Source organism: Mobula hypostoma, chromosome 6 (assembly GCF_963921235.1).
Source record: "Mobula hypostoma chromosome 6, sMobHyp1.1, whole genome shotgun sequence".
Taxonomy (NCBI): domain Eukaryota; kingdom Metazoa; phylum Chordata; class Chondrichthyes; order Myliobatiformes; family Myliobatidae; genus Mobula; species Mobula hypostoma.
The window spans coordinates 99,053,926-99,081,591 of NC_086102.1; the positions used below are offsets into that span (position 1 = coordinate 99,053,926).

The 27,666-nt window shown below is 42.8% G+C and overlaps 1 protein-coding gene across 5 annotated transcripts in view; it reads left to right on the forward strand.

Annotated features, from left to right (window-relative positions):
- The window catches only part of hspbap1 (hspb associated protein 1), a 314,662-nt gene that overhangs the window by 260,281 nt on the left and 26,715 nt on the right, over positions 1-27,666 (forward strand). For all 5 annotated transcript variants that reach the window (XM_063051316.1, XM_063051317.1, XM_063051319.1 and 2 more), the window contains one exon: positions 12,207-12,290. In XM_063051316.1, the coding sequence (XP_062907386.1) occupies positions 12,207-12,290 (84 nt within the window). The remainder of the gene's footprint in view (positions 1-12,206; positions 12,291-27,666) is intronic.

Sequence of the window (27,666 nt, forward strand, 5' to 3'; positions counted from 1 at the left end):
TTGTATCTTGGTAATTGGCCATATTGTTCAAAAGATTGCATCAATTTAGGTAAACAGTATGTTGCCCTAGATAGATCAAAATGTCATCTGTGTAACAGGCCAATTTATGCTCTGTTCCTTTAATAGTAATTCCCCTGATATCTTCATTTTGTCTGATGTGTTGAGCTAATGATTCCAGATATAATGCGAAGAGTAGCGGTGCCCATGCACAACCCTGTCTCATGCCCCTTTCTAGGGTAAAACTATTAGATAAATATCCATTGATTTTAATCCTGGCAGTAGGATTGTCATATAATGCCTGTATAGTTTTAAAAATTGTGTCATGTAGACCAAATCTATGTAAAACTCTGTAAAGAAAATTCCAATTAACCGAATCAAATGCCTTTTCAGCGTCCACGCTTATCACTATTGTTTTAATTTCATTTTTTTACATGATCCACAATGTGAAGTGTCCTTCGTATATTGTCTTGTGTTTGGCGTTGTTGTATAAAACCTGTCTGATCATTATGTATCAGTGTGGGTAGAAAATCTTCTAATCGTTTGGCCAGAATGGAGCTAAATATTCTATAATCCACATTAAGAACAGATATTGGTCTAAATGACCCACATTCCATTTTGCCTTCTTTCGGTATAGCTGAGATATTCGCCTACTTCAAGCTGGGTGGCATTTGCGCCTTTGTTAGGGCCCAGTTCAGTGTGGGAAGTAAAACAGGATTAACTCACTTCTAAACTCTTTATACCACTCTGCCGTATATCCATCTGATCCTGGTGACTTGCTTCATTTAAGCCAACTAATTGCAGTTTTTAGTTCAGCTTCAGTTATGTCAGCAGTCATAGTTTTATTTTGTTCTTTGCTTAAAGTGGGTAACTCTAAAGAATTCAGGAAGGTGTCAATTTGGGTTATGCTTCCCCCTGGAACTTTGGAATATAGAGTTTCGTAAAACATTTCAAAAGCTTCTTGAATACCACTTAGCTTATTTTTTAATCACTTTTGTTCTTGGATCCCTAATTCTATGAATTGTATGTTCTGCTATCTATTTTTTCAATTTCCACAACAGTATTTTCATAGATTTAGATCCACTTTCATAGTGTCGCTGTTTCAGAAACATTAATTTTTTTCTAATTTCTTGCGTAAACTATTAATTTCATTCCTAATTTTTTTAATTTCCTCCAGTGTATCCTGTGCCAAACTCAATTTGAGTTTTTTCTAGATCCTTCAGCTTATATTGTAATTCCTCTGATGTTTTATTTCTTATATTTTCTTATATGAAGATATCGCTATAATTTTCCCTTTTAAGACAGCCTTCAGAGTATCCCATAGAATGGGAGGTGAAACCTCTCCATTATCATTGAATTCTAAGTAAAGACCAATTTCTTTTTAAATTTGTTCCTTAAAATAGGTATCATTGAGTAGACTTGAATTTAGTTTCCAAATAGTATTCTTTGGTTGGAGGTCAAAATCAACAGATAAATATATAGGTGCATGGTCACTTACATGTATTGTTCCAATTAAACAGGTGATTATTTTGTCTCTATCTTTTCCAAATGTTATATAACCATATAACAATTACAGCACGGAAACAGGCCATCTCTGCCCTATTAATCCGTGCGGAAATCTTAGGCTCACCTAGTCCCACCGACCTGCATTCAGCCCATAACCCTCCATTCCTTTCCTGTCCATATATCTATCCAATTTAACTTTAAATGACAACATTATACCTGCCTCATCCACTTCTGCTGGAAGCTAGTTCCACACAGCTACCACTCTCTGAGTAAAGAAGTTCCCCCTCATGTTACCCCTGAACTTTTGCCCTTCAACCCGGAGAAGTGTGAGGTGGTACACTTTGGAAGGACAAACTCCAAGGCAGAGTACAAAGTAAATGGCAGGATACTTGGTAGTGTGGAGGAGTAGAGGGATCTGGGAGTACACGTCCACAGATCCCTGAAAGTTGCTTCACAGGTAGATAGGGTGGTTAAGAAAGCTTATGGGGTGTTAGCTTTCATAAGTCGAGGGACAGAGTTTAAAAGTCGCGATGTAATGATGGAGCTCTATAAAACTCTGGTTAGGCCACACTTGGAGTACTGTGTCCAGTTCTGGTCGCCTCACTATAGGAAGGATGTGGAAGCATTGGAAAGGATACAGAGGAGATTTACCAGGATGCTGCCTGGTTTAGAGAGTAAATGATCAGAGATTAAGGAAGCTAGGGCTTTACTCTTTGGAGAGAAGGAGGATGAGAGGAGACATGATAGAGGTATAAAAGAGGAATAGATAGAGTGGATAGCCAGTGCCTCTTCCCCAAGGCACCACTGCTCAATACAAGAGGACATGGCTTTAAGGTAAGGGGTGGGAAGTTCAAGGGGGATATTAGAGGAAGGTTTTTTACTCAGAGAGTGGTTGGTGTGTGGAATGCACTGCCTGAGTCAGTGGTGGAGGCAGATACACTAGTGAAATTTAAGAGACAACTAGACAGGTATACAGAGGAATTTAAAGTGGGGGGGGGTTATATGGAAGGCAGGGTTTGAGGGTCGGCACAACATTGTGGGCCGAAGGGCCTGTAATGTGCTCTACTATTCTATGTTCTATGTTAACTCTCAACTCATGTCCTCTTGTTTGAATCTCCCCCATTCTCAATTGAGAAAGCCTATCCACATCAACTCTATCAATCCTCCTCATAATTTTAAACACCTCTATCGAGTCCCCCCTCAATCTTCTACACGCCAAAGAATAAAGACCTAACTTGTTTCACCTTTATGTAACTTAGGAGATGAAACCCAGGTAACATTTTAGTAAATCTCCTCTGTACTCTCTCAATTTTATTGACATCTTTCCTATAATTCGGTGACCAGAACTGTACACAATACTCCAAATTTGGCCGTACCAATGCCTTATACAATTTCAACATTACATTCCAACTCCTATACTCAATGCTCTGATTAATAAAGGCCAGCATACCAAAAGCTTTCTTCACCACCCTATCCACATGAGATTCCACCTTCAGGGAACTATGCACCATTATTCCTAGATCCCTCTGTTCTACAGCATTCTTCAATGCCCTACCATTTACCATGTATGTCCTATTTTGATTAGTCCTGTAGTACCTCACATTTTTCAGCATTAAACTCCATCTGCCATCTTTCAGCCCACTCTTCTAACTGGCCTAAATCTCTCTGCAAGCTTTGAAAACCTACTTCATTATCCACAACGTCACCTATCTTAGCATCATCTGCATACTTACTAATCCAATTTACCACCATCATCCAGATCATTAATATATATGACAAACATTATCGGACCTAGTACAGATCCCTGTGGCACACCACTAGACACTGTCCTCCAATCTGACACACAGTTATCCACCACTACTCTCTGGTGTCTCCCATCCAGCCACTGCTGAATCCATTTTACTACTTCGATATTAATGCCTAACGATTGAACCTTCCTAACTAACCTTCCGTGTGGAACCTTGTCAAAGGCCTTACTGAAGTCCATATAGACAACATCCACCACTTTACCCTCATCAACTTTCTTAGTTACCTCATCAAGAAATTCAATAAGATTTGTCAAACATGACCTTCCACGCACAAATCCATGTTGACTGTTCCTAATTAGTCCCTGTCTATCCAGATAATTATATATACCATCTCTAAGAATACTTTCCATCAATTTACCCACCACTGACGTCAAACTCCCAGGCCGATAATTGCTAGGTTTACTCTTAGAACCCTTTTTAAACAATGGAACCACATGAGCAATACGCCAATCCTCCAGCACCATCCCCGTTTCTAATGACATTTGAAATGTTTCTGTCCAGACCCGGAGACTTATCCACTTTTATATTCCTTAAAAGCGCCTGTACTTCCTCTTCTTTAATCGTCATTCTTTCTATAATTACCCTTCCTGTTTCCTTTACCTTACACAATTCAATATCCTTCTCCTTAGTGAATAACGAAGAAAAGAAATTGTTCAAAATCTCCCCCATCTCTTTTGGCTCCGCACATAGCCGTCCACTCTAATTCTCTAAGGGACCAATTTTATCCCTCACTATCCTTTTGCTATTAACATAACTGTAGAAACCCTTCGGATTTATTTTCACCTTTCTTGCCAAAGCAGCGTCGTATCTTCTTTTAGCTTTTCTAATTTCTTTCTTAAGATTCTTTTTACATTCTTTATATTCCTCGAGCACCTCATTAACTCCAAGCTGCCTATATTTATTGAAGATCCCTCTCTTTTTCTGAAGCAAGTTTCCAATATCCCTTGAAAACCATGGCTCTCTCAAACTTTTAACCTTTCCTTTCAACCTAACAGGAACATAAAGATCCTGCACCCTCAAAATTTCACCTTTAAATGACCTCCATTTCTCTATTACATCCTTCCCATAAAAGAAATTGTCCCAATCCACTCCTTCTAAATCCTTTCGCATCTCCTCAAAGTTAGCCTTTCTCCAATCAAAAATCTCAACCCTGGGTCCAGTCCTATCCTTCTCCATAATTATATTGAAACTAATGGCATTGTGATCACTAGACCCGAAGTGCTCCCCAACACATACCTCCGTCACCTGCCCTATCTCATTCACTAACAGGAGATCCAACACTGCCCCTTCTCTAGTTGGTACCTCTATATATTGCTCCAAAAAATTATCTTGCACACATTTGACAAACTCCAAACCATCCAGCCCTGTTACAGAATGGGCTTCCCAGTCTATGTGTGGAAAATTAAAATCTCCCACAATCACAACCTTGTGCTTACTACAAATATCTGCTATCTGCTTCCAAATTTGCTCCTCCAGTTCTCGGTCCCCATTAGGTGGTCTATAATACACCCCTGTAAGCGTCACAATACCTTTCCTATTCCTGAATTCCACCCAAATAGCCTCCCTAGACGAGTCCACTAAATCTATCCTGCCAGAGCACCGCTGTTATATTTCCTCTGATGAGCAATGCAACACCTCCCCCTCTTGCCCCTCCTATTCTTTCACACCTGAAGCAACGAAATCCTGGAATATTTAGTTGCAAATCACACCCGTCCTGCAGCCACGTTTCACTAATAGCTACAACATCATATTTTCAGGTATCAATCCAAGCTCATCCACCTTTCTTACAATGCTCCTAGCATTAAAGTAGATGCATTTAAGAAACTCTCCACCTCCTACTCTCTGTTTATCCTTAATGGAGCAAACAACTTTGTTATCTTTTTCTTCCTTGTCCCCTACGTCTTTGGTCTGAGAGCTCCTGATCTCTGTCCCCTGCCTATCCTCCCTCACACACTGTCTACCTGCTTCCTCTATTTGTGAACTAACCTCCTCTCTCCTAATCTCTTTAATTTGATTCCCTCCCCCCAACCATTCTAGTTTAAAGTCACCTCAGTAGCCCTCGCAATGAAATAGTCTATTCTTATATATACGGAATGGGGGGGCAGAATAATAAGTGTAATCCATTCTGTCGGGGAAAAGGTCCCTCCATATATCAATTAGATCAACATCCTCAAAAAAGAGTATTAACTTTCATATGTAAGGACTTTGTTTCATAAGTTTTTCTATTGGAAGAGTTTAACTTTGGTTGTAATCGTAAATTTATGTCCCCCCCACATATCAAGAGACCTTCTGTTTCCTTTACCATAATATTAGTAATTTTCTGGAAGAAACTAATATCACTTCCTGGGGGTGCGTATATATTCAATAAAGTAACTGGATTTCCATCTATATTCCCCCTTACCAGAATATATCTTCCCTCCTTCTCTCCCATTTTGAATACTTTTTCAAAATTTAGCTTACTTGAGATGAGAATAGCAACCCCTCTTCTATGTCCTGATTTATATGAGGAGAAAAATAAATTAGTGAAGCCCATTCTCTTTAATTTTCCATGCTCATTATCACTTAAGTGAGTTTCCTGTAAATATCCACTATATGGGCTTGTTCTTTTTTCATTTTTGATAGAATTTTACAGGTGTCCCCCGCTTTTCGAACGTTCGCTTTACGAAACCTCACTGTTATGAAAGGCCTACCCTGTTTTCGCTTTCAGAAAGTGTTGTGTTTTCACTGTTACAAAGAAAGGCAGCGTGCAAAAAAAGTCAGCGCACGATAAAAGGCAGTGCGCACCCCGAGCAGCCGCTCTCCCCCGGATTCGGAACGGCTTTGCTTAAACATGTTGCATTGAGCAGCTGTTTGCAAGATGAGTTTTAAGGTGTTGGAAAAGCCTGGAAGAGCTTGTAAGGGTGTTACACTTAGCGTAAAACTAGACATAATTAAGCGTTTCGATCGTGGTGAACGAAGCAAGGACAAAGTGAGTTTGGCTTGTGGAAGCTGAAGAAGATGATGTTGAAGAGGTTTTGGCATCCCATGACCAAGAACTGATAGGTGAAGAGCTGATACAATTGATCAGAGATTAAGGGAGCTAGGGCTTTACTCTTTGGCGAGAAGGAGAATGAGAGGAGACATGATAGAGGTGTACAAGATAATAAGAGGAACCGATGGAGTGGATAGCCAGCACCTCTTCCCCAGGGCACCACTGCTCAATACAAGAGGACATGTCTTTAAAGTAAGGGGTGGGAAGTTCAAGGGGAATATTAGAGGAAGGTTTTTCACTCAGAGAGTGGTTGGTGCGTGGAATGCACTGCCTGAGTCAGTGGTGGAGGCAGATACACTAGTGGTGGGGGCTTATATGGGAGGCAGGGTTTGAGGGTCGGCACAACATTGTGGGCCGAAGGGCCTGTACTGTGCTGTACTATTCTATGTTCTATGTTCTAGGAATGGATAACAATCGAAACCGAATGCAACCGAATGCAGAAAGTGAAGCAACTGCGTGAGATTTTCGCTGCAATGATAAAGTATGACTTTAATTTTGAAAGAGTACGTAGGTTTAGGGGATATTTGCAGGATATTTTGAGTCCTTACAAAGAATTGTGTGATAGAAAAATGCTCGAGGCTCAGCAGTCAAGCAAGCTTTCAACATCAGCCACAGCAGACGACGAACCTCGACCTTCGACATCGAGGCAGGCAGTCATAGGAGAAGATGAGCTGCCTGCCCTGATCGACGATGAGATGACACCCCCGTGTCCCACTACCCCAACCCCCAGGCCCCGGACAGATACTGTACCGATTCGCAGAGAATGCAGTAGTAACCAGGAGGCACACAGCACATCTTTAAGAAAAAAGCCGAAATGAACATGCTAATTAAATAGCATGTCGTAGTTGTCGGCCCAGATCAGTGCCGATGCAATCAGCAATCGCCTCTGATCTGCGCCGACATTTACGTGCCGGGCAGCACCTAACTAATTAGCATGTTTATTTCGACTTTTTTCTTAAAGATGTGCTGGGTGCCTCCCAGCTACCCCTGCGTGCTTCGCGGCAATGTATTGGGTCGGCGGCCCGGAGGGTGGGGGCCACTGCACCACCCCAGCCTGCGACGACTCAGTCTAACATAACCATCATTAGTGTGCTCGATGTCTTCCCAATTCCCGTAAGTGATACTACACTGTACATACATTATTTCTACTTTATATAGGCTGTGTATTTTTACGTGTTATTTGGTAGATTTGGCAGCTTCATAGTTTAAAGGTTACTGGAGAGTGCGTTTATGCCAACAGCGCTTGCGTGAGATTTTCGCTACGGAGATCTATGCAGGCAATCGTTGTAGAGAAGTATTTCTACTTCATATAGGCTGTGTATTTATCATATCATTCCTGCTTTTACTATATGTTACTGTTATTTTAGGTTTTATGTGTTATTTGGCATGATTTGGTAGGTTACTTTTGGGTCTGCGAACTCTCACAAAATTTTCCCATATAAATAAATGGTAATTGCTTCTTCGCTTTACGACATTTCGGCTTACGAACCGTTTCATAGGAACCCCCTCCCTTCGGATGGCGGGGGAAACCTGCGCTTGACTGGATTCCACACCCCTTTAACATTAAAAGAAATGAATTTTACTTTGTCCTTAGCCATGTGTATTTATCTATTAGTATATCATTGAAATTTGCAGAATATAACTTAATCAATCTACTGCCTGAACAAATAAGAGCCAAGAAACGCAAATAATTTTAAAACAGGTAACGAAGTTGTGATTCCAAGGCTGGGGTCTCTAGATGACCCTGGGTTGTACCTATAAAAGTAAGTGAAAAAACTACGTCCATTACACAGAAATGATTTCCCTGTGTACTCCCCCCATATATATATTCTCATTTAGATGGGGGAAAAGGAATGAGTGAATGAATTTTTAAAAATTGAGTAATATAAAATCCACATTATAATACGTATTTATTGAGATAGGTATATCACCGTCTATTTTTGCTTCCGTTTAGTTTATCAGCACTTTTAAAGTTAGCCAAACCTTATGGCTCTTCTGGAGGAGGTGAGGGCTGTCCTCGGAGAGCTAACAGTCTCTTCCTAATATCCTTCTCTCATCCTGCTCCCGTCCCCTGCTGTCTCGATTCTCTTACTATTTCCCAAGCAGTTCGGGATAACTGCTGAGCCAGACTTTCCCTTGGTTTGACCACGCTAATGGACAGTCCTCTGTTGTTCATGTCTGTAGTCGCTTCTTCCACCGTCTGGTATAGTCATATTAGCAGGGTACAGGGTTTGGAATTTAATCTTTTCTTGCTTTAATATTCATTTTGCTTTGGAATATTTCTTCCATTTCTGTAGGACCTCCGGGGGGGGGGGGGGGGTGGTAATCATGATCGAAGTATATTAACTTCCCGTTCCAACAAAAACCTCTTCTTACCCCAGGCCCTTTGTAGAATCTCCGCCTTGCTCTTGAATCGAAGGAATTTAACTATTATTGAGCGCGGTTTACCTTCTCTGTCTCCGGAAAGCCTCAGGATGAGCAAACGATGCGCCCTCTCAAGTTCAATCTCCATAGTCTGGGGAATCTTCAGTGCTTCCCGCAGCAGCTTTTCTACAAAGTCCATCATGGATAATCCCTCCGCTCCTTCGGGAACATTATAAATCCTGATATTTTTCTGTCATGATCTTCCCTCCTGGTCAGGCAATTTACTTTCCTGTTGATTTAATATTTTTTTATTGTCTTATTTAGTATCTGTTCCACGTTTTGCACACGATCTTCCACCTTCTCAATTCGCGTCTCTGCCACAGCTATTTTCTGATTGACGTTGGCGAGCTTTGACTTTATATCATTGAGTTGCTGTTTTATATCTTTTTGGACTTCCCTTATCTCTTCCAGAATCCTTATCATATTTGCTGCTTCGCTTGAACGAGGCCCCGCGTCAGCTTCACCACCACGCTCATGGGTAGGAGAGCAGCACGCTGCACCTCTCTCTTCTATAGGCTCCGTAGTGATGCTTTTTTTATCTCCATTTTTTCCCCCATTCTTGCCCCCCTTATCAATTCAGATATCTTCGAAACATCTTATATTTGATGGATAATGGGGCAAAATATGCGTTTTTCCAGAGGAGCTGTTGATTTAAGCTGCCATTCTGAACGATGATGTCACCGGAACCGCACACCATATGCCTTCTTAACAACAGTCAACCTGCGCAGCAGCTTTGAGTGTTCTATGGACACAGACCCCAAGATCTCTCTGATCCTCCACACTGTCAAGATTCTTACCATTAATATTATATTCTATCTTCAAATTTGACCTACCAAAATGAACCACTTCACACTTATTTGGGTTGAAGTCCATCTGCCACTTCTCAGCCCAGTTCTGCATCCTATCGATGCCCCGCTGTAACCTCCAACAACCCTCCAGACTATCCACAACACCCCCAACCTTTGCGTCATGAGCAAACTTACATGCATTTTCTATCTCCCATTGTAATTTGTAGACCACATCCTTACTACTGTTTGGGGATCTGTATACAGCTTCCATCAGGGTCTTTTTACCTTGCAGTTCCTTAGCTCTGTCCACAATGATTCAACACCTTCTGACCCTATGTCACCTCTTTCTAATGATTTGATTTCATTTTTTACCAACAACAATGCTGCCCCCTCTGCCTTCTTGCCTGTCACAATGTGTGTCCTTGGACATTAAGCTCCAGCTATAATCTTCTTCGAGACATGATTCAGTGAAGCCTACAACATCATAGCTGCCAATCTGCAACTGTGCTGTTCATCTACCTTATTTCATATACTACACACTTTCAAATACAGCACCTTCAATCTTGTTTTCAACCTTTTCAATTTTGTCTGCCTTTTACATGGCAACTCATTCTGTTGACTGCAATTCTGTCCTATCAACTGCCTTTCCTCACTACACATAGCCTCTGTTTGTAAACCAGCTACTCATCTTCAGCTCTGCCATCTGCCTGTCCTACGATACTTCTTGCATTGAAATACACAGGCATATAAAGGTTGCACCATGCTCAACCTTTTGACTCCTAACTTTGTCTGAAGTTTTACCAACATCTGTATCCATAACCTGTCCACTAACTGTTCTGGCACTCTGGTTCCCAGCCACCTGCAACGCTAGTTTATATGCCTCAATGCAGTATTAACAAACCTTCCCGTTAGGGTATTAGACACCTCCAGTTCAAGTGCGAACCATTGGATATGTACAGGTCCCACCTTCTCTGGAAGAGAACCGAATGATCTAAAAAATCTTATGCCCTCCCTCCTTAGCCATGTATTAAACTGTATAACCTTCCTAGTTCTGGCCTCACGTGGCATGGGTAGCAATCCTGAGATCAAAGCCTGTAGGTCCGACCATTTAGCTTAGCACCTAACTCCCTGAACTCCCTATACAGGACCTCATCAATCATCTTATCCATGTCATTCGTACCTACATGGACCACAGCTTCTGGCTGTTCACCCTCCCACTTAAGAATACTGAGGACTCAATCTGGATATCCCCGACCCTGGGACCCGGAAGGCAACATGCCATTTGGGAATCTTGTACTTACCCACAAAACCTCCTGTTTGCTCCCCTAACGAATCCCCTATCACCATAGCATGCCTCTTCTCCCTTCTGAGTCACAGATGCAGATTCACTGCCAGATACCTGAGTGCTGTAACTTTCCTCTGTTAGGACATTCCCCCCCACCAACCGCCCCACTGATAGTATCCAAAGTGATGTACCTGTGGTTGTGGGGGATGGCCACAGGGGCACTCTGCACTGGCTCCTTAACCCCTTTCCCCTTCCTGACTGTCACTCAGCCTCCTGTGTCCTGCACCTTGGGTGTAATTTCCTCCCTCTATATGTCCTGTCTATCACCTCCTCAGCCTCCTGATCGATCTGGAGTTCATCCAGTTCCAACTCCTTAGAAGCCGAATCTGGACACACTTCTCGCAGTTGTAGTCATCAAGGACACTGGAGATCTCCCTGCCTTCCCACATCCCACAAGAGGACCCTGGCATCTCTACTATCCCAGCTGAGCAGATATAAAGAAGGGAAGGGAAAAAAACTTGAGCTGGGAATTCTTAAAATGTAGGATATCAATTCAACACAAAATTTAAACCGTCTATTTTTTATTTACTAATTAAATAGCCACCACTTTACAGCAATGCAATCAGATAGTGAATGATGCTATGAGGGCAGTTGACCAAACATTAAATGGGGAAAATGGCATTGAAATCATTGATGTGGCATCAAAACAGGCATGTACCGACTTGTGGAAGTCATTTTGTTTGGTCTCAGTTAAGATTGGTATTGATTTTGTTTTATTTATTGTCACATGTACCAAGATACACTGAAAAGTTTGTCTTGCGTGCTGTTGATACAGATCAAATCATTGCACAGTGCGCTGAGACAGAATAAGGTAAAACAATAACATTGCAAGATAAAGCATAAGAACTACCAAAAAAGTGCAGTGCTTGTAAACTACCATCCACAAGATCATAATGAGGTAGATTGTGAGGCCAAGAGTATCTTATTGCACATGAGGTCCGTTCAAGAGTTTGTTAACAGTAGGATAGTAGCTGTCCTTGAGTCTAGTTGTATGTGCTTTAAGACTTTTGTATGCTCTGCTCAATGGAGGAGGGAAGAAGAGTGGGTGGGACCTTTGATTATTTTGGCTACTTTACCCAGGTAGCGAGAAGTATATATGGAGTGCATAGAGGGGAGGCGGTTCCTGTAATGTTCTGAACTGAGTCCACAACTCTCTGCAATTTCTTAATTGCTGATATACTGACTGGTTGATCGATTAGTAAACAGTAGTACAAGTTTACAATTAGTGAAACAATTATGAAAATATGCATCTGTATTTTTCTCTCGGTGGATCTCTTTCAGCTGACATCATCTTGCATTCTTTGTAGGTCCTTTTTGTTCCCAGACACTGGTGGCACTATGTGGAATCCTTGGATCCAGTCACCATCAGCATTAACTCCTGGATTGAACTGGTAAGGTATATAGGCTTCCTATGAATATCGGATTCTCTTGCAATACTGCGTGTCTACTTCAGATTTTATCAACTTGTTATAAACTATTGAACCGTTAAGGTCAGCCATCAACAAGCCTCCCTCAGCAGGCACCACCACTGCTATCTCATTCAGTTGCTCTTGCTCCCTCTTGTTTCACAAACATTCTGTCTGTTTGACTCATAAGGGAGAATGAGGCAGACATAGATGAGAGCTACAGGGAGGTAGTCACACCTAGGCTGCCGAAAGCAGGTCGTTGGGTGACAGTCAGAGGGGAGAAAGTGAAGGTGAGTAGACAGGTAGTGCAGAGCACCCCTGTAGCCACTCCCCTGAATAATAAGTTTACCGTCCTGGATACTATTGGCGTGGACGACCGACCAGGTGTGAGCCACGGTGGCAGGGCTTCCGGCACTGAGTCTGCCCCGGTGGTGCAGAAGGATGGGACAGAAAAGAGGAGAGCTGTCGTCATTGGAGACTCTATAGTCAGAGGAGCAGACAGGAGATATTGTGGACGTGAGAAGGACACCCGCATGGTTTGTTGCCTCCCGGCTGCCAGGGTCCAGGATCCTGGTACAAGAGGGAAAGCAACCACAAGTCGTGATACATGTTGGCACCAATGACATGGGCAGGAAGAGGGATCAAGGGTGGCGTTCTCAGGATTGCTGCCAGTCCTACGTGATAGTGATGGTAAGAATTGGAGGAGATGGCAGTTGAATGCGTGGCTGAGGAGTTGGTGCAGGGGGCGTGGTTTTAGATTTTTGGATCATTGGGATCTCTTCTGGGGAAGGTGGGACCTGTACAGATTGGATGGGTTGTACCTGAACTCGAGGGGGAGCAATATCCTTGCAGGTAGGTTTGCTAGCATGGTTCGGGAGAGTTTAAACTAATTTGCAAGGGGGATGGGACCCAGAGCGATAGAGCAGTAAAAGAAGTGATGGAGTAAAGCCAGATCTAACATATCGAGAGGCTTTGAGGAAAGAGAAGCAGAATAAAGGGTGTGAAGGTAGAAGGGCTAAAGTGCGTGTACTTCAATGCAAGAAGCATCAGGAACAAAGGCGATGAACTGAGAGCTTGGATACATGCATGGAATTCTGATGTAGTGGGCATAACAGAGACTTGGCTGGCACCAGGGCAGGAATGGATTCTCAATGTTCCTGGATTTCAGTGCTTTAAAAGGGATAGAGAGGGCGGGAAAAGGGGAGGAGGGGTGGCATTACTGATCAGGGATACTATTACAGCTACAGAAAGGGTGGGTAATGTAGCAGGATCCTCTTTTGAGTCAATATGGGTGGAAGTCAGGAACAGGAAGGGAGCAGTTACTCTATTGGGGGTATTCTATAGGCCCCCTGGTAGCAGCAGAGATACCGAGGAACAGGTTGGGAGGCAGATTTTGGAAAGGTGCAAAAATAACAAGGTTGTTATCATGGGTGAACAGCTTTGGGAACAGCTTCTTTCCAACTGTGATAAGACTGCTGAACGGATCCTGACCCGGATCTGGGCTGTTAATATTTAATATTTGTAATCCAGGGAGTGGGAAGCGCAGAATCAAATATCGCTGTGATGATTGTACGTTCTAGTATCAATTGTTTGGCGACTATAAAGTATAAAGTGACTTTAACTTCCCTAATATTGATTGGCACCTGATTAGTTCCAAGGGTTTGGATGGGGCAGAGTTTGTTAAGTGTGTCCAGGACGGATTCCTATCACGGAATGTTGACAGGCTGACTAGGAGGAATGCCAAACTAGATCTAGTATTAGGTAATGAACCAGGTCAGGTCACAGATCTCTCAGTGGGTGAGCATCTGGGGGACAGTGACCACCGCTCCCTGGCCTTTAGCATTATCATGGAAAAGGATAGAATCAGAGAGGACAGGAACATTTTTAATTGAGGAAGGGCAAATTATGAGGCTATAAGGCTAGTACTTGCGGAGGTGAATTGAAATGATGTTTTTGCAGGGAAATGTACTATGGACATGTGGTCGATGTTTAGAGATCTCTTGCAGGATGTTAGGGATAAATTTGTCCCAGTGAGGAAGATAAAGAATGGTAGGGTGAAGGAACCATGGGTGACAAGTGAGGTGGAAAATCTGGTCAGGTGAAAGAAGGCAGCATACATGAGGTTTAGGAAGCAAGGATCAGATGGGTCTATTGAGGAATATCGGGTAGCAAGAAAGGAGCTTAAGAAGGGGCTGAGAAGAGCAAGAAGAAGGCATGAGAAGGCCTTGGCGAGTAGGGTAAAGAAAAACCCCAAGGCATTCTTCAATTATGTGAAGAACAAAAGGATGACAGGAGTGAAGGTAGGACAGATTAGAGATAAAGGTAGGAAGATGTGCCTGGAGGCTGTGGAAGTGAGCGAGGTCCTCAATGAATACTTCTCTTCAGTATTCACCAATGAGAGGGAACTTGATGACGGTGAGGACAATATGAGTGAGGTTGATGTTCTGGAGCATGTTGATATTAAGGGAGAGGAGGTGTTGGAGTTGTTAAAATACATTAGGACAGATAAGTCCCCGGGGCCTAACGGAATATTCCCCAGCCTGCTCCACAAGGTGAGGAAAGAGATTGCTGAGCCTCTGGCTAGGATCTTTATGTCCTCGTTGTCTATGGGAATGGTACCGGAGGATTAGAGGGAGGTGAATGTTGTCCCCTTGTTCAGAAAAGGTAGTAAGGATAGTCCGGGTAATTATAGATCAGTGAGCCTTACGTCTGTGGTGGGAAAGCTGTTGGAAAAGATTCTTAGAGATAGGATCTCTGGGCATTTAGAGAATCATGGTCTGATCAGGGACAGTCAGTATGGCTTTGTGAAGGGCAGATCATGTCTAACAAGCCTGATAGAGTTCTTTGAGGAGGTGACCAGGCATATAGATGAGGGTAGTGCAGTGGATATGATCTATATGTATTTTAGTAAGGCATTTGACAAGGTTCCACATGGTAGGCTTATTTAGAAAGTCAGAAGGCATGGGATCCAAGGACGTTTGGCCAGGTGGATTCAGAATTGGCTTGCCTGCAGAAAGCAGAGGGTCGTGGTGAAGAGAGTACATTGGGATTGGAGGGTTGTGACTAGTGGTGTCCCAGGAGGATCGGTTCAGGGACCTCTACTTTTTGTGATTTTTATTAACAACCTGAATGTTGGGGTAGAAGGGTGGGTTGGCAAGTTTGCAGACGACACAAAGGTTGGTGATGTTGTAGATAGTGTGGAGTAGGGGTCGCCAAACCGTCGATCACGATCAACCGGTCTATCTTTGAGACTTTCCCAGTAGATCCCGAAAAAAATCAAAAATAAATTCACAAATACTGTTGTAATGTGAGCATTATAAAAGTAAGTAATACTAATTAGGATAATGGTAATATAGCAATATTTTCGCTGCAAAGCTGTTTGTAAAGAGAGATTGTTTCCAGGTTGCAGGGTTTTAGTTCCGTTCTTTCTGCCCAGTGCGCATGTACGTGGTTCCCCCGCCATGCACCGCGTTTTCAGCATATCCTGTGCTGCATCAAAGTGACCAATCAGATTAGGGATAAGAGTACTGATTGTCGCAAACATCAATATACGGCAGTGGTCCCCAACCTCCGGGCCGCGAAGAATGCAGTGGTGCGGCAATAGTCGGAATGCACACAGCACGTCTTTAAGAAAAAAAAAGCTGAAATAAACAAGTTAATTAATTAGGTGCCGCCCGGCACATAAATGTCGGCCCAGATCAGAGGCGACGCAATTGGCAATCGCTCGTGATATCCTGATAGCATGGTGGAGGCTCCAGGAAAGAAGGCAAAAATGTACAAATTCTATCCAGAATGGGAAGAGGAGTTTCTTTTAACCTTGGTGAAAGATAAGTGGGTATGTATGTTGTGCCACCAAACACAAGCACTGATTAAAAGAGGGTATCTGGAGCAGCACCACAACACCAACCACCAGAAATTTAAAGACACCTGCCCCACAAAGAGCGCAATCCGTGCCAGGAAAGTTGAGGAGCTGAAATCAGGGTTGAAGGCCCAGCAATCGTTTTTCACAAAACATGCTGCTCAAAATAAGGCTGCTATTGAAGCATCATTTCATGTAAGTCACCTTTTGGCTAAACACAAGAAGCCTTTTACAGATGGCGATTTATTCAAGGAAGCAATGGCCATTACCGCAGAGACTGTTTTTAATGACTTTAAAAACAAAAACGTCATCACAACCACAATACATAATATACCGTTTGGCTCTGCAACAGTGACAAGGAGGGTAGAGTCATTGTCAGAGGATGTGGATCAACAAGTGTTAAAGGACTTGTCACTCTATGAATATTTTTCACTACAGTTCGATGAATCCCTGGATGTAATGCAAACAGCTCAGATTGTTGTATTTGTCAGAATGGCTTTCCAGGATTTTACAACAAAGGAGGACTTCCTCACTCTTTTGCAATTAAAGGAGAGAACAAGAGGTGAGGATATCTACAATGAGTTTAAAAAATATGTCCGTGAAAATAACATCCAGATTCATAAACTGCTGGCAATTACTACTGATGGGGCCTGAGCAATGCGCGGTGTGCACGTGGGTTTTATAGCACTAAGAGTCAGTGCCTACTTCAGGTCAACTTATCTATGTGGAATTGCATTTTCACAGATGAAAATTATTAAATCTAAGTACAGGAGCTGATTTACTGACAGACACCTCACTAGGGTTGCCAACTTTCTCACTCCCAAATAAGGGACAAAAGTAGCATTCAAATCCCGGGACATTTGTGTTTACCCCGAGAAAGACTACCATGACCATGAAGCCTTGCACAGGCACCTGTGTGTGCATGCGCGTACGTGCCAATTTTTTTACCCCACGAATCGGTTTTGGCTTAATCTTCATTATTTCTACTTTATATAGGCTGTGTATTTATCATATCATTCCTGCTTTTACTATATGTTAGTGTTATTTTAGGTTTTACGTGTTATTTGGTAGGTTATTTTTTTGGGTCTGGGAACGCTCAAAAAATTTTTCCATATAAATTAATGGTAATTGCTTCTTCGGCGTAAAGCATTTCCGCACGAAAGATTTCATAGGAACGCTCTACCTTACCGGGGGAAATACGGGACAGTTGGCAACCCTACACCTCACAGACTGTCTCAGACTGGCTGTCTGTAGTGATGAGCCAAATTTCAGGGAACTAGCAAAAAGTATTCAGCCCCAGTCATCACACTGACTGCAATAGTCAATTTTTATTCATTTATTTTTCGTGTTGAAATAAAATTAAATAATGAAACTTAGAATTAAAGGTGTGAAGTATTGTAATATTCTTAAAGAAAGACAGCTATGGCCTGTTTGATATGCTAGTTACAGTGTTTTCTTGTTTGAATTAATTTGAAAGTTTGACAAAATTATTTTGTGTAATTCAAATACAATTAGCCCAAATAAAAGGCCTCAAATTGGAAGTACAATCTGAACTGTTTTTTCTCTAAAAGATTTAGTAGGTAGATCTTGCCTTTCACTAAGGTCGAGGTAGGGGATCTTGGGCTTAAAAAGGTTGGTGACCACTAGTGTAGAGGATTGTCGAAGACTGCAGAGACATTGATAGGATGCAGAAGTGGGCTGAGAAGTGGCAGATAGAGTTCAACCCGGAGAAGTGTAAGGTGGTACACTTTGGAAGGACAAACTCCAAGGCAGAGTACAAAGTAAATGGCAGGATACTTGGTAGTGTGGGGGAGCAGAGGGATCTGGGAGTACATGTCCACAGATCCCTGAAAATAGCCTCACAGGTAGATAGGGTAGTTAAGAAAGCTTATGGGGTGTTAGTTTTCATAAGTCGAGGGGTAGAGTTTAAGAGTCGCGAGGTAATGATGCAGCTCTATAAAACTCTGGTTAGGCCACACTTGGAGTACTGTGTCCAGTTCTGGTTGCCTCACTATAGGAAGGATGTGGAAGCATTGGAAAGGATACAGAGGAGATTTACCAGGATGCTGCCTGGTTTAGAGAGTAAATGATCAGAGATTAAGGAAGCTGGGGCTTTACTCTTTGGAGAGAAGGAGGATGAGAGGAGACATGATAGAGGTATACAAGATATTAAGAGGAATAGATAGAGCGGATAGCCAGTGCCTCTTCCCCAGGGCACCACTGCTCAATACAAGAGGACATGGCTTTAAGGTAAGGGGTGGGAAGTTCAAGGGGGATATTAGAGGAAGTTTTTTTACTCAGAGAGTGGTTGGTGTGTGGAATGCACTGCCTGAGTCAGTGGTGGAGGCAGATACACTAGTGAAATTTAAGAGACTACTGGACAGGTATATGGAGGAATTTAAGATGGGGAGTTATATGGGAGGGAGGGTTTGAGGGTCGGCACAACCTTGTGGGCCGAAGAGCCTGTACTGTGCTGTACTATTCTATGTTCTATGTTCTCTTCCGCTGTCCTCTTTCTCTGCAACATAATGAATCTGTACAGATAGCATGCAAATTACTTCAAACCCAGTTTAAGACTACTAGCTAGTTTTCTAGTGCAAAAAATTGGACTATTGACCCCAATCTACCTTGTTATGATCTTGCACATTATTCTTTACCTGCAATGCACTTTCTCTGTAGCTGTAACAATTTATTCTGCACTCTGTTATTGTTTTACCTTGTACTACCTCAATGCACTATTGTTCTGAATTGATCTGTGTGTACAGTATGCAAGACAAGCTTTTCACTGTTCTTCAGTCCATGTGCCACGGTAGTTAATGCAACACTAATACAGTTCTACAGTTGGAGTTCTGAATTCAATCCCAGCGTCCTCTGTAAGGGGTTTGTACGTCCTTTCTGTGCAATGTGGGGTTTCCTCCCACAGTCCAAAAACGTAGCAGTTAGTAGGTTAATCGGCTATTGTAAATTGACCCACGATTAGGCTAGGATTATTTCGGGGGTTGCTGGCAGCACCGTTCAGAGGGCCAGAAGGGCTGTATCTTTAAATAAATGTATGTGGTAATAATAAACCAAGTTAGCAATTTAATCAGCATTCTTTGCTGTTTCTCCAGGTGTTAGTAGTGCTCATTTGGCCTCACTCTTGTCTCCAAAATTTGTTACTCATGTACACACTTCATTTAATCCAAAGCAAGGTATCACAGATGCATGTCATCTGAAATAAAATTTGAAAATGCATGAAGGCTCAGCAAGTCCAGCAGCATCTGCAGAGAGAAACACTTTCTCCTTTCACACTATGTTAAGGAACTGTTAATTCCATTTCTCTCCACAGATGCTGCTTGACTTGCTGAACATTTACAAATTTTGTTTTTTCATTGTGTTTTTTGGGTCTGCTGAAAAAAGTTACAGGAGCTAACGTTTAAATTAGTGTCAATCAGGGCCTTTTTTCCTTCTCGGGTAGATGCTAAAGACCCTTTGCCAACAGATTGAAAGAAAGCAGATTAGTGCCTTGAGCTAGTACTTAATTAGAAAATGGTTTGTCATTGGCACATGTATACTGCGATAGTGAAAAGCTTTGTTTGTGTGCAGGTTGTTCCATACCTCAATACATTGAGATAGAACAAAAGAAAACAATAAGGCAAGTCTTTGGGCATATTTAAAGTACAGCTTGATAGATTCTTAATTAGTAAGGGCATCAAAAGTTACAAGGATAAAGCAAGAGAATAAGTCAGCCACAGTGGAATGGTGGAGCAGATGTGATAGGCCGAATGGACTAATTCCACTCATCAAATAACAGAATGCAAAATGTATCGTTACATTCATTGAAGAAATGCAGTGGAGGTAGAGAACTAGGATGTACGATCCGTGCCAAGGTAGACTGAAAGATCAACCCTCCTCCTCTTCTTGGACATCTTGCTCAAGTTTTCTGCCTGCTCTGGATCTTGTCATCCCTATTAGTAGACGAGACATCAACCAGCTCAACTCAGCACTCCTCTGTCCTTAGCCTCTCAGAACACACTGCCCTTCACTCTCTCTACACTAATCTGAACCTCGCCATCAAACCCGCAGACAAAAGGGTGTGCTCTACCTTGCAGGGACCAGGCAGCAACTTTCAGACAGCTCCTCATACCTACCCTTTGTAAAGAACCTCACTCTGGACCATCCGACCACCGTCTCCCACATCAATTTTGGAGATTTTCCAACCACTGCCACCAACCTCATGGTTTCCTTACCCTACGCTGTTCATTTCTACTTCTTACACAAGAACCACAAACCACAAACCTGACTGTCCAGATAGGCTATTGCCTCTGCCTGTTCCTGCACCATCGAACTCATGCCACATACCTCAACTCCATTCCATCCTCGTTGATTTAGTCCTTTCCTACCTACATCTGTGACAATTCACATGCTTGTAATCTCCTCGACAACTTTCAATTCCTGTTTCTGACTGCCTCATTTTCACCGTGGATGTCCAGTATCTATACACTTCTACCCCCAAAAAAGAAGCCCTTGGAGCTCTCCACTCCTTTCTCAACAAAGGACCTGACCAATTCCCCTCCACCACGACCACTGTCCTCCATCTGGCAGAACTAGTGCTCATCCTCAACAATTTCTCCTTTGTCTCCTCCCACCTTCTCCAAACTCAAGTGATAGCCATGGGCATCCATATGGGCACCATAAATTCATTAAGTGATTGGGCCAAGGTCTGGCAGATGAAATACAGCATTGGTAAAAGCGAGATCGTCCACTTTGGAAGGAATAATAGAAGAGCAGATTATTATTTAAATAGTGAAAGATTGCAGCATGCTGTTGTGCAGAGGGACTTGGGAGTGCTTGCGCATGAATCACAAAAAGTTGATTGCAGGTACAACAGGTAATGTTGGCCTTTATTGCTAGAGGGATTGAATTCAAGAGCAAGGAGGTTATGCTGCAACTATACAGGGTACTGGTGTACTGTGTGCTGTTCTGGTCTCCATACTTGAGGAAGGATATACTGACTTTGGAGGCAGTGCAGAGGAGGTTCACCAGGTTGATTCCAGAGATGAAGGGGTCACCCTATGAGGAGAGATTGAGTCGCCTGAGACTATACTCTCTGGAATTCAGAAGAATGAGCGGGGATCTTATAGAAACACAAAATTTTGAAAGGGATAGGTAAGATAGAAGTAGGAAAGTTGTTTCCATTGGTAGCTGAGACTAGAACTAGGGGACATTGCCTCAAGATTCAGGGGAGAAGATTTAGGACGGAGATGAGGAGAAACTGTTTTTCCCAGAGAGTGGTGAATCTGTGGAATTCTCTGCCCAGGGAAGCAGTTGAGACTTCTTCACTAAATATATTTAAGATACAGTTAGATAGATTTTTACATAGTAGGGGAATAAAGAGTTATGAGGAAAAGGCAGGTAGATGGAGCTGAGTTTACGGACAGATCAGCCATGATCTTATTGAATGGCAGGGCAGGCTCGATAGGCCAGATGGCCTACTCCTGCTTCTATTTCTTATGTTCTTATGTTCAATGATCTGGATGATAATCTGGGTAACTGGATCAGCAAATGTGTTGTGGACAGCGAGGAAGACTATCAAAGCATACAGCATGATCTGGACCAGCTGGGAAAATGGGCAGAAAAATGCAGATGAAATTTAATGCAGACAAGTGTGAGGTTGTCTCATACACAGTAAGTGGTAAGACACTGAGGAGTGCAATAGAACAACGGGATCTGAGAATACAGGTCCATAGTTCATTGAAAGTAGCATCACAATCACAAGTAGATAGGGTCCTTAAGAAAGCTTTTGGCACATTGGCTTTCATAGATCAAAGTACTGAGTTCAAGAATTGGGATGTAATGTTGAAATTGTATAAGACCTCGGTGAGGCCTAATTTGTAGAATTGTATCCAGTTTTGGTCACCTACCTACAGGAAAGATGTTAATACGATTGAAGGAGTACAGAGGAAATTTATACAAGGATGTTACGGGGACTGGAGGAGCTGAATTATGAGGAAAGATCGAATAGGTTACAACATTATTCCCTAACGTAGAAGATTGAGGGGAGATTTGATAGAGTATAAAAAATTATGAGCAGTATAAATAGACTCTACAACTCATGCTGTCAGTATCACTCATTTACTTATTTATTGATAAATAAATTGACTTTGAACTTTGAATTTTGAATCTGTGACGGGGAAATCCAGTGAGAAGGGAGCCTTGAATTAGACTGTTCTGTACACAAATCATACAAGTAACTCAGCCAAATGATTCCAAATGCTGGCTATTAACAGCATGTTACACAGACAAACATAAAATGCTGGATGAACTCGGTAAGCCTAACTGCATTGTTCAAGATTACCAGCATCTGCTACATAGACAAGGAGCTTAACTGACTGTTAGGTCACTTTATTTCACCCTACCGCAGAAATTCTCTCCGTTCCACCCTTTGCTCTCCACCAGCTCCTCTGTAACCTAACTAGCTTGTGTCTCTCTCCTTTCCGATAAATGGCCCCAGACCTGAGATATTGTTTCTCATTCTACAGATGAGCATTTCCAGCACTTTCTTTATTTTATTTTTTAGAGAAGGTTTACAAGGTTGTTGCCGGGACTTGAGAAACTCAGTTACAGAGAAAGGTTGAATAGGTTAGGACTTTATTCCCTGGAGCGTAGAAGAATGAGGAGAGATTTGATAGAGGTATATAAAATTATGATGGGTATAGATAGAGTGAATGCAAGCAGGCTTTTTCCACTGAGGCAAGGGGAGAAAAAAACCAGAGGACATGGGTTAAGGGTGAGGGGGGGAAAGTTTAAAGGGAACATTAGGGGGGGCTTCTTCGCACAGAGAGTGGTGGGAGTATGGAATGAGCTGCCAGACGAGGTGGTAAATGCGGGTTCTTTTTTAACATTTAAGAATAAATTGGACAGATACATGGATGGGAGGTGTACGGAGGGATATGGTCCGTGTGCAGGTCAGTGGGACTAGGCAGAAAATGGTTCGGCACAGCCAAGAAGGGCCAAAAGGCCTGTTTCTGTGCTGTAGTTTCTATGGTTCTATGGTTCTATAGACCTACAGCACGGTAACAGACCCTACCAGCCCAGGGAGCCCATGCTGCCCAATTACACCCATGTGACCATTTACCCTACCAATGTACTTCTTTGGAATGGGGGAGAAAACCAGAGCATCCGGAGAAAATCCACATGGTCATGAGGAAATTGTGGAAACTCCTTACAGACGGCGGTGGAATTGATTCTGGCTGGCTTTTGCTATATTGGTATTGTGCTAACCATCACCCTACCATGCTGGCTTTGTTGTATATTTTAGGTTACTAGATGGAAAAGAAATCAAACAAAAGTATTAAAAAGTTGAATGCAGTCTCGATCCAATTGAACAGGTTAACTCTTCAAGCCTATCTCTGTTTCTAATAAAAATACATTGAAGGTTCTCTCATTGTCATAGATGCCACACCACAGAAACAGGACCTTTGGAACATCTAGTCCGAGCTGAACTATTATTCTGCCTCGTCCCATTGGCCTACACAACAATTTATGCTTAGAAAATTAGTCTCACTCTCCTGTAGAATAGAATGAAGACCAGGAATGATAAAATGCTACCAATATCCCTAACTGGAAAACGGTAAGCACATATCTTTCTTAGTCTTGAAAACTGAGACAGGAACAGTGTAATCAGGCAGCCAGACACTTTTGATAGTTTAAGACAAAGGAGACAGTAATTAAGAGAGCAATGAATAGGAGCCAGAGTAGACCGTACAATCTCTTGACGCTGCTCCGGCATTTAGGACAGTCAAGGCTAATCTAGTCTTGGTCTTGTTCCATGCCCTAAATACGACTCTGCCTCAACTGAAGAAGAAAATTACAAACATTTACGGGTTGATGAGAGAAGAAACTCCTCACTTTAGTCTTAAATGAGTTTCCCCTTATTCTGAAACAACGCTTCCTAATTATGCCCATCAGATTTCTGAACAGGGGCAACACACACAAAATGCTGGAGATCAGCAGGTCAGACTGCATCTGTAGAAATGAATAAACAGTCAAACCTTTGGTCTGTGACCCTTCTTCAAGGCTGGAAAGGAAGAGGGAAGGTGCCAGTGTAAAAAGGTGTGGGGAGGGGAAGGACTAGCTGAACAGTGATAGGTGAAGCCAGGTGAGTGGGAAAGATAAAGGGCTAGAGAGAATCTGACAGGAGAGGAAAATGGACCATGGGGGAAAGAGAAGAAGAGGCACCAGAGGTAAGTGATAGGCAGGTGAAGAGTAGAAGCCAAAGTGGGGAATAGACCAAAAGACCATAAGATATAGGAGCAGAATTAGGCCATTTGGCCCATTGAGTCTGTTCTGCCATTTCATCATAGCTGATCCAATTTTCCTCTCAGCCCCAATCTCCTGCCTTCTCCCCATATCCCTTCATGTCTTGACCAATCAAGAATCTCAACCTCTGCCTTAAATATATATAAAGATTTAGTCTCCACAGCTGCCTGTGGCAAATAATTCCACAGATTCACCACTCTCTGACGAAAAAAATTCCTCCTCATCTCTGTTCTAAAAGGATGCCCCACTATTCTGGTCTTGGGCTGTTCCACCATAGGAAACATCCTCTCCACATCCACTCTGTCAAGGCCTTTCACCATTCAATAGGTTTCAATGAGGTCACCCCTCCTTCTTCTGAAATCTGATGCCAGAGCCATCAAACTTTCTTCATATGATAAGCCACTCAAACCTGGAATCATTTTCCTGAACATCTTTTGACCCCTCTCTAGTTTCAGCACATCCTTTCTAAGATAAGGGCCCAAGACTCCTCACAAGACCCCAAATGAGGCCTTACTGGTGCTTTATAAAGTCGCAACATTACATCCTTGCTTTTACAGTACCTATTAAAAATATTCAGCCCCCCCCTCTTGGAAGTTTTCATGTTTTATTAGTTTACAACATTGAACCATAATGGATTTAGTTTGGCTTTTTTGACACTGGTCAACAAACAAAGACTCTTTCATGTCAAAGTGAAAACAGATCTCTATAAAGTGATCAAAATTAATTACAAATATAAAACACAAAATAATTGATTGCATAAGTATTCACCCCCCCCTCCCAATATCATCATGGGTGCAGCCAATTGGATTTAGATTTTTCACCTTGACACGAAAGAGTCTTTTTCTGTTGATCAGTACCAAAAAAGCTAAATTAAATCCACTGTGATTCAATGTTGTAAAACGACAAAACATGAAAACTTCTGGGGGGGGGGGGGCTGAATATTTTTTATAGGCACTATATATTCTAGACATCTTGAAATGAATGCTTACATTGCATTTCCCTTCCTCACCACAGACTCAACCTGCAAACTAACTTTTTTGGAATACTGCACAAGGACTCCCAAATCTCTTGCATATCAGATTTTTGTATTTTCTCTTTATTTAGGAAATAGTCAACCCATTCAGAATCAGAATCAGGTTTATTAACACCAGTAAACACAAAATACTCTGCAGATGCTGGGGTCACTGACATCTTCTACAAGCCCACTGACTCTCATAACTACCTTGACTATACCTCTTCCCACCCTGCTACATGCAAAAATGCCATTCCCTATTCCCAGTTCCTCCGTCTCCGCCGCATCTGCTCCCAGGATGAGGCTTTCCGTTCCAGGACATCTCAAATGTCCTCTTTCTTTAAGGATCGTGGTTTCCCTTCTGCTGTTATCAATGATGCCCTTACCCGCATCTCCTCCATTTCCCGGACTTCGGCCCTCACCCCATCCTCCCGCCACCACAACAAGAACAGATTTCCCTTTGTCCTCACCTACCACCCCACCAGCCTCTGGATCCAGCACGTTATCCTTCGCAACTTCCACCACCTTCAACAGGACCCCACCACTAAGCACACCTTTCCCTCTGCACCTCTCTCCGCTTTCCACAGGGATCGGTCCCTCCATGACTCCCTGATCCACATGTCCCTCCCCACGGATCTCCCACCCGGCACTCATCCCTGTAAGCGTAAGTGCTACACCTGTCCCTACACCTCCTCTCTTGCCACCATTCAGGGCCCCAAACAGTCCTTCCAGGTGAGGCAACACTTCACTTGTGAGTCTGTTGGGGTCATCTATTGCATCCGGTGCTCCTGGTACGGCCTCCTCTACATCGGTGAAATACGACGCAGATTGGGGGACCGCTTCGTCGAGCACCTCCACTCCGTCCGCCACAACAGACAGGATCTCCCAGTAGCCACCCACTTCAACTCTGCTTCCCATTCCCATTCAGATATGTCCATACATGGCCTCCTCTACTGCCATGATGAGGCTAAACTCAGGTTGGAGGAGCAACACCTCATATACCGTGTAGGTAATCTCCACCCCTTGGTATGAACATAGAATTCTCCAACTTCTGGTAATTCCCTCCCCCTCCCTTCCTCTATCTCTATTTCACTCTGCCCCCTCCCCCAGCTGCCTATCACCTCCCTCATGGACTCTTTGTACTACCCATTGTGTTTTCCCCTATTCCTTCTTCACCTTTCTTGCCTATCACCTCCTTGCTTCCCCTCCCTCACCCCTTTATCTTTCCCCTTACTGGTTTTTCACCTGGAACCTACCAACCTTCTCCATCCCCCCTCCCCCCGCCTTCTTTATAGGGCCTCTGCCCCTTCCCTCTTCAGTCCTGACGAAGGGTTCCGGCTCGAAATATTGACTGATCGTTTCCACGGATGCTGCCTGACCTGCTGAGTTCCTCCAGTGTGTTGTGAGTGTTATTAACACCAGCATGTGACGTGAAATTTGTTAACTTAGCAGGAGCAGTTCAATGCAATACATAATCTGGCAGTGAGAGAAAAAATAATAATAATAAATAAAACAAGTAAATCAATTACGTATATTGAATAGATTTTTTTAAATGTGCAAAAAACAGAAATACTGCATATTTTAAAAAAAGTAAGGTAGTGTCCAAAGCTTCAATGTTCATTTAGGAATCGGATGGCAGAGGGGAAGAAACTGTTCCTGAATCGCTGAGTGTGTGCATTCAGACATCTGTACCTCCTACCTGATGGTAACAGTGTGAAAAGGACATGCCCTGGGTGCCAGACATCCTTAATAATGGACACTGCCTTTCTGCTCCCTAAAGATGTCCTGGGTACTTTGTAGGCTAGTGCCCAAGATGGAGCTGACTAGATTTACAACCTTCTGCAGCTCCTTTCGGTCCTGTGCAGTAGCCCCTCCACACCAGATGGTGATGCAGCCTGTCAGAATGCTCTCCACGGTACAACTATAGAAGTTTTTGAGTGTATTTGTTGATGTACCAAATCTCTTCAAACTCCTAATAAAGTATAGCTGCTGTTTTGCCTTCTTTATGACTACATCGATATGTTGGGACCAGGTTAGATCCTCTGAGGTCTTGACACCAAGGAACTTGAAGCTGCTCACTCTCTCCACTTCCGATCCCTTTATGAGGATTGGTATGTGCTCCTTCATCTTTCCCTTCCTGAAGTCTACAATCAGCTCTTTCATCTTATTGACGTTGAGTGCCAGGTTGT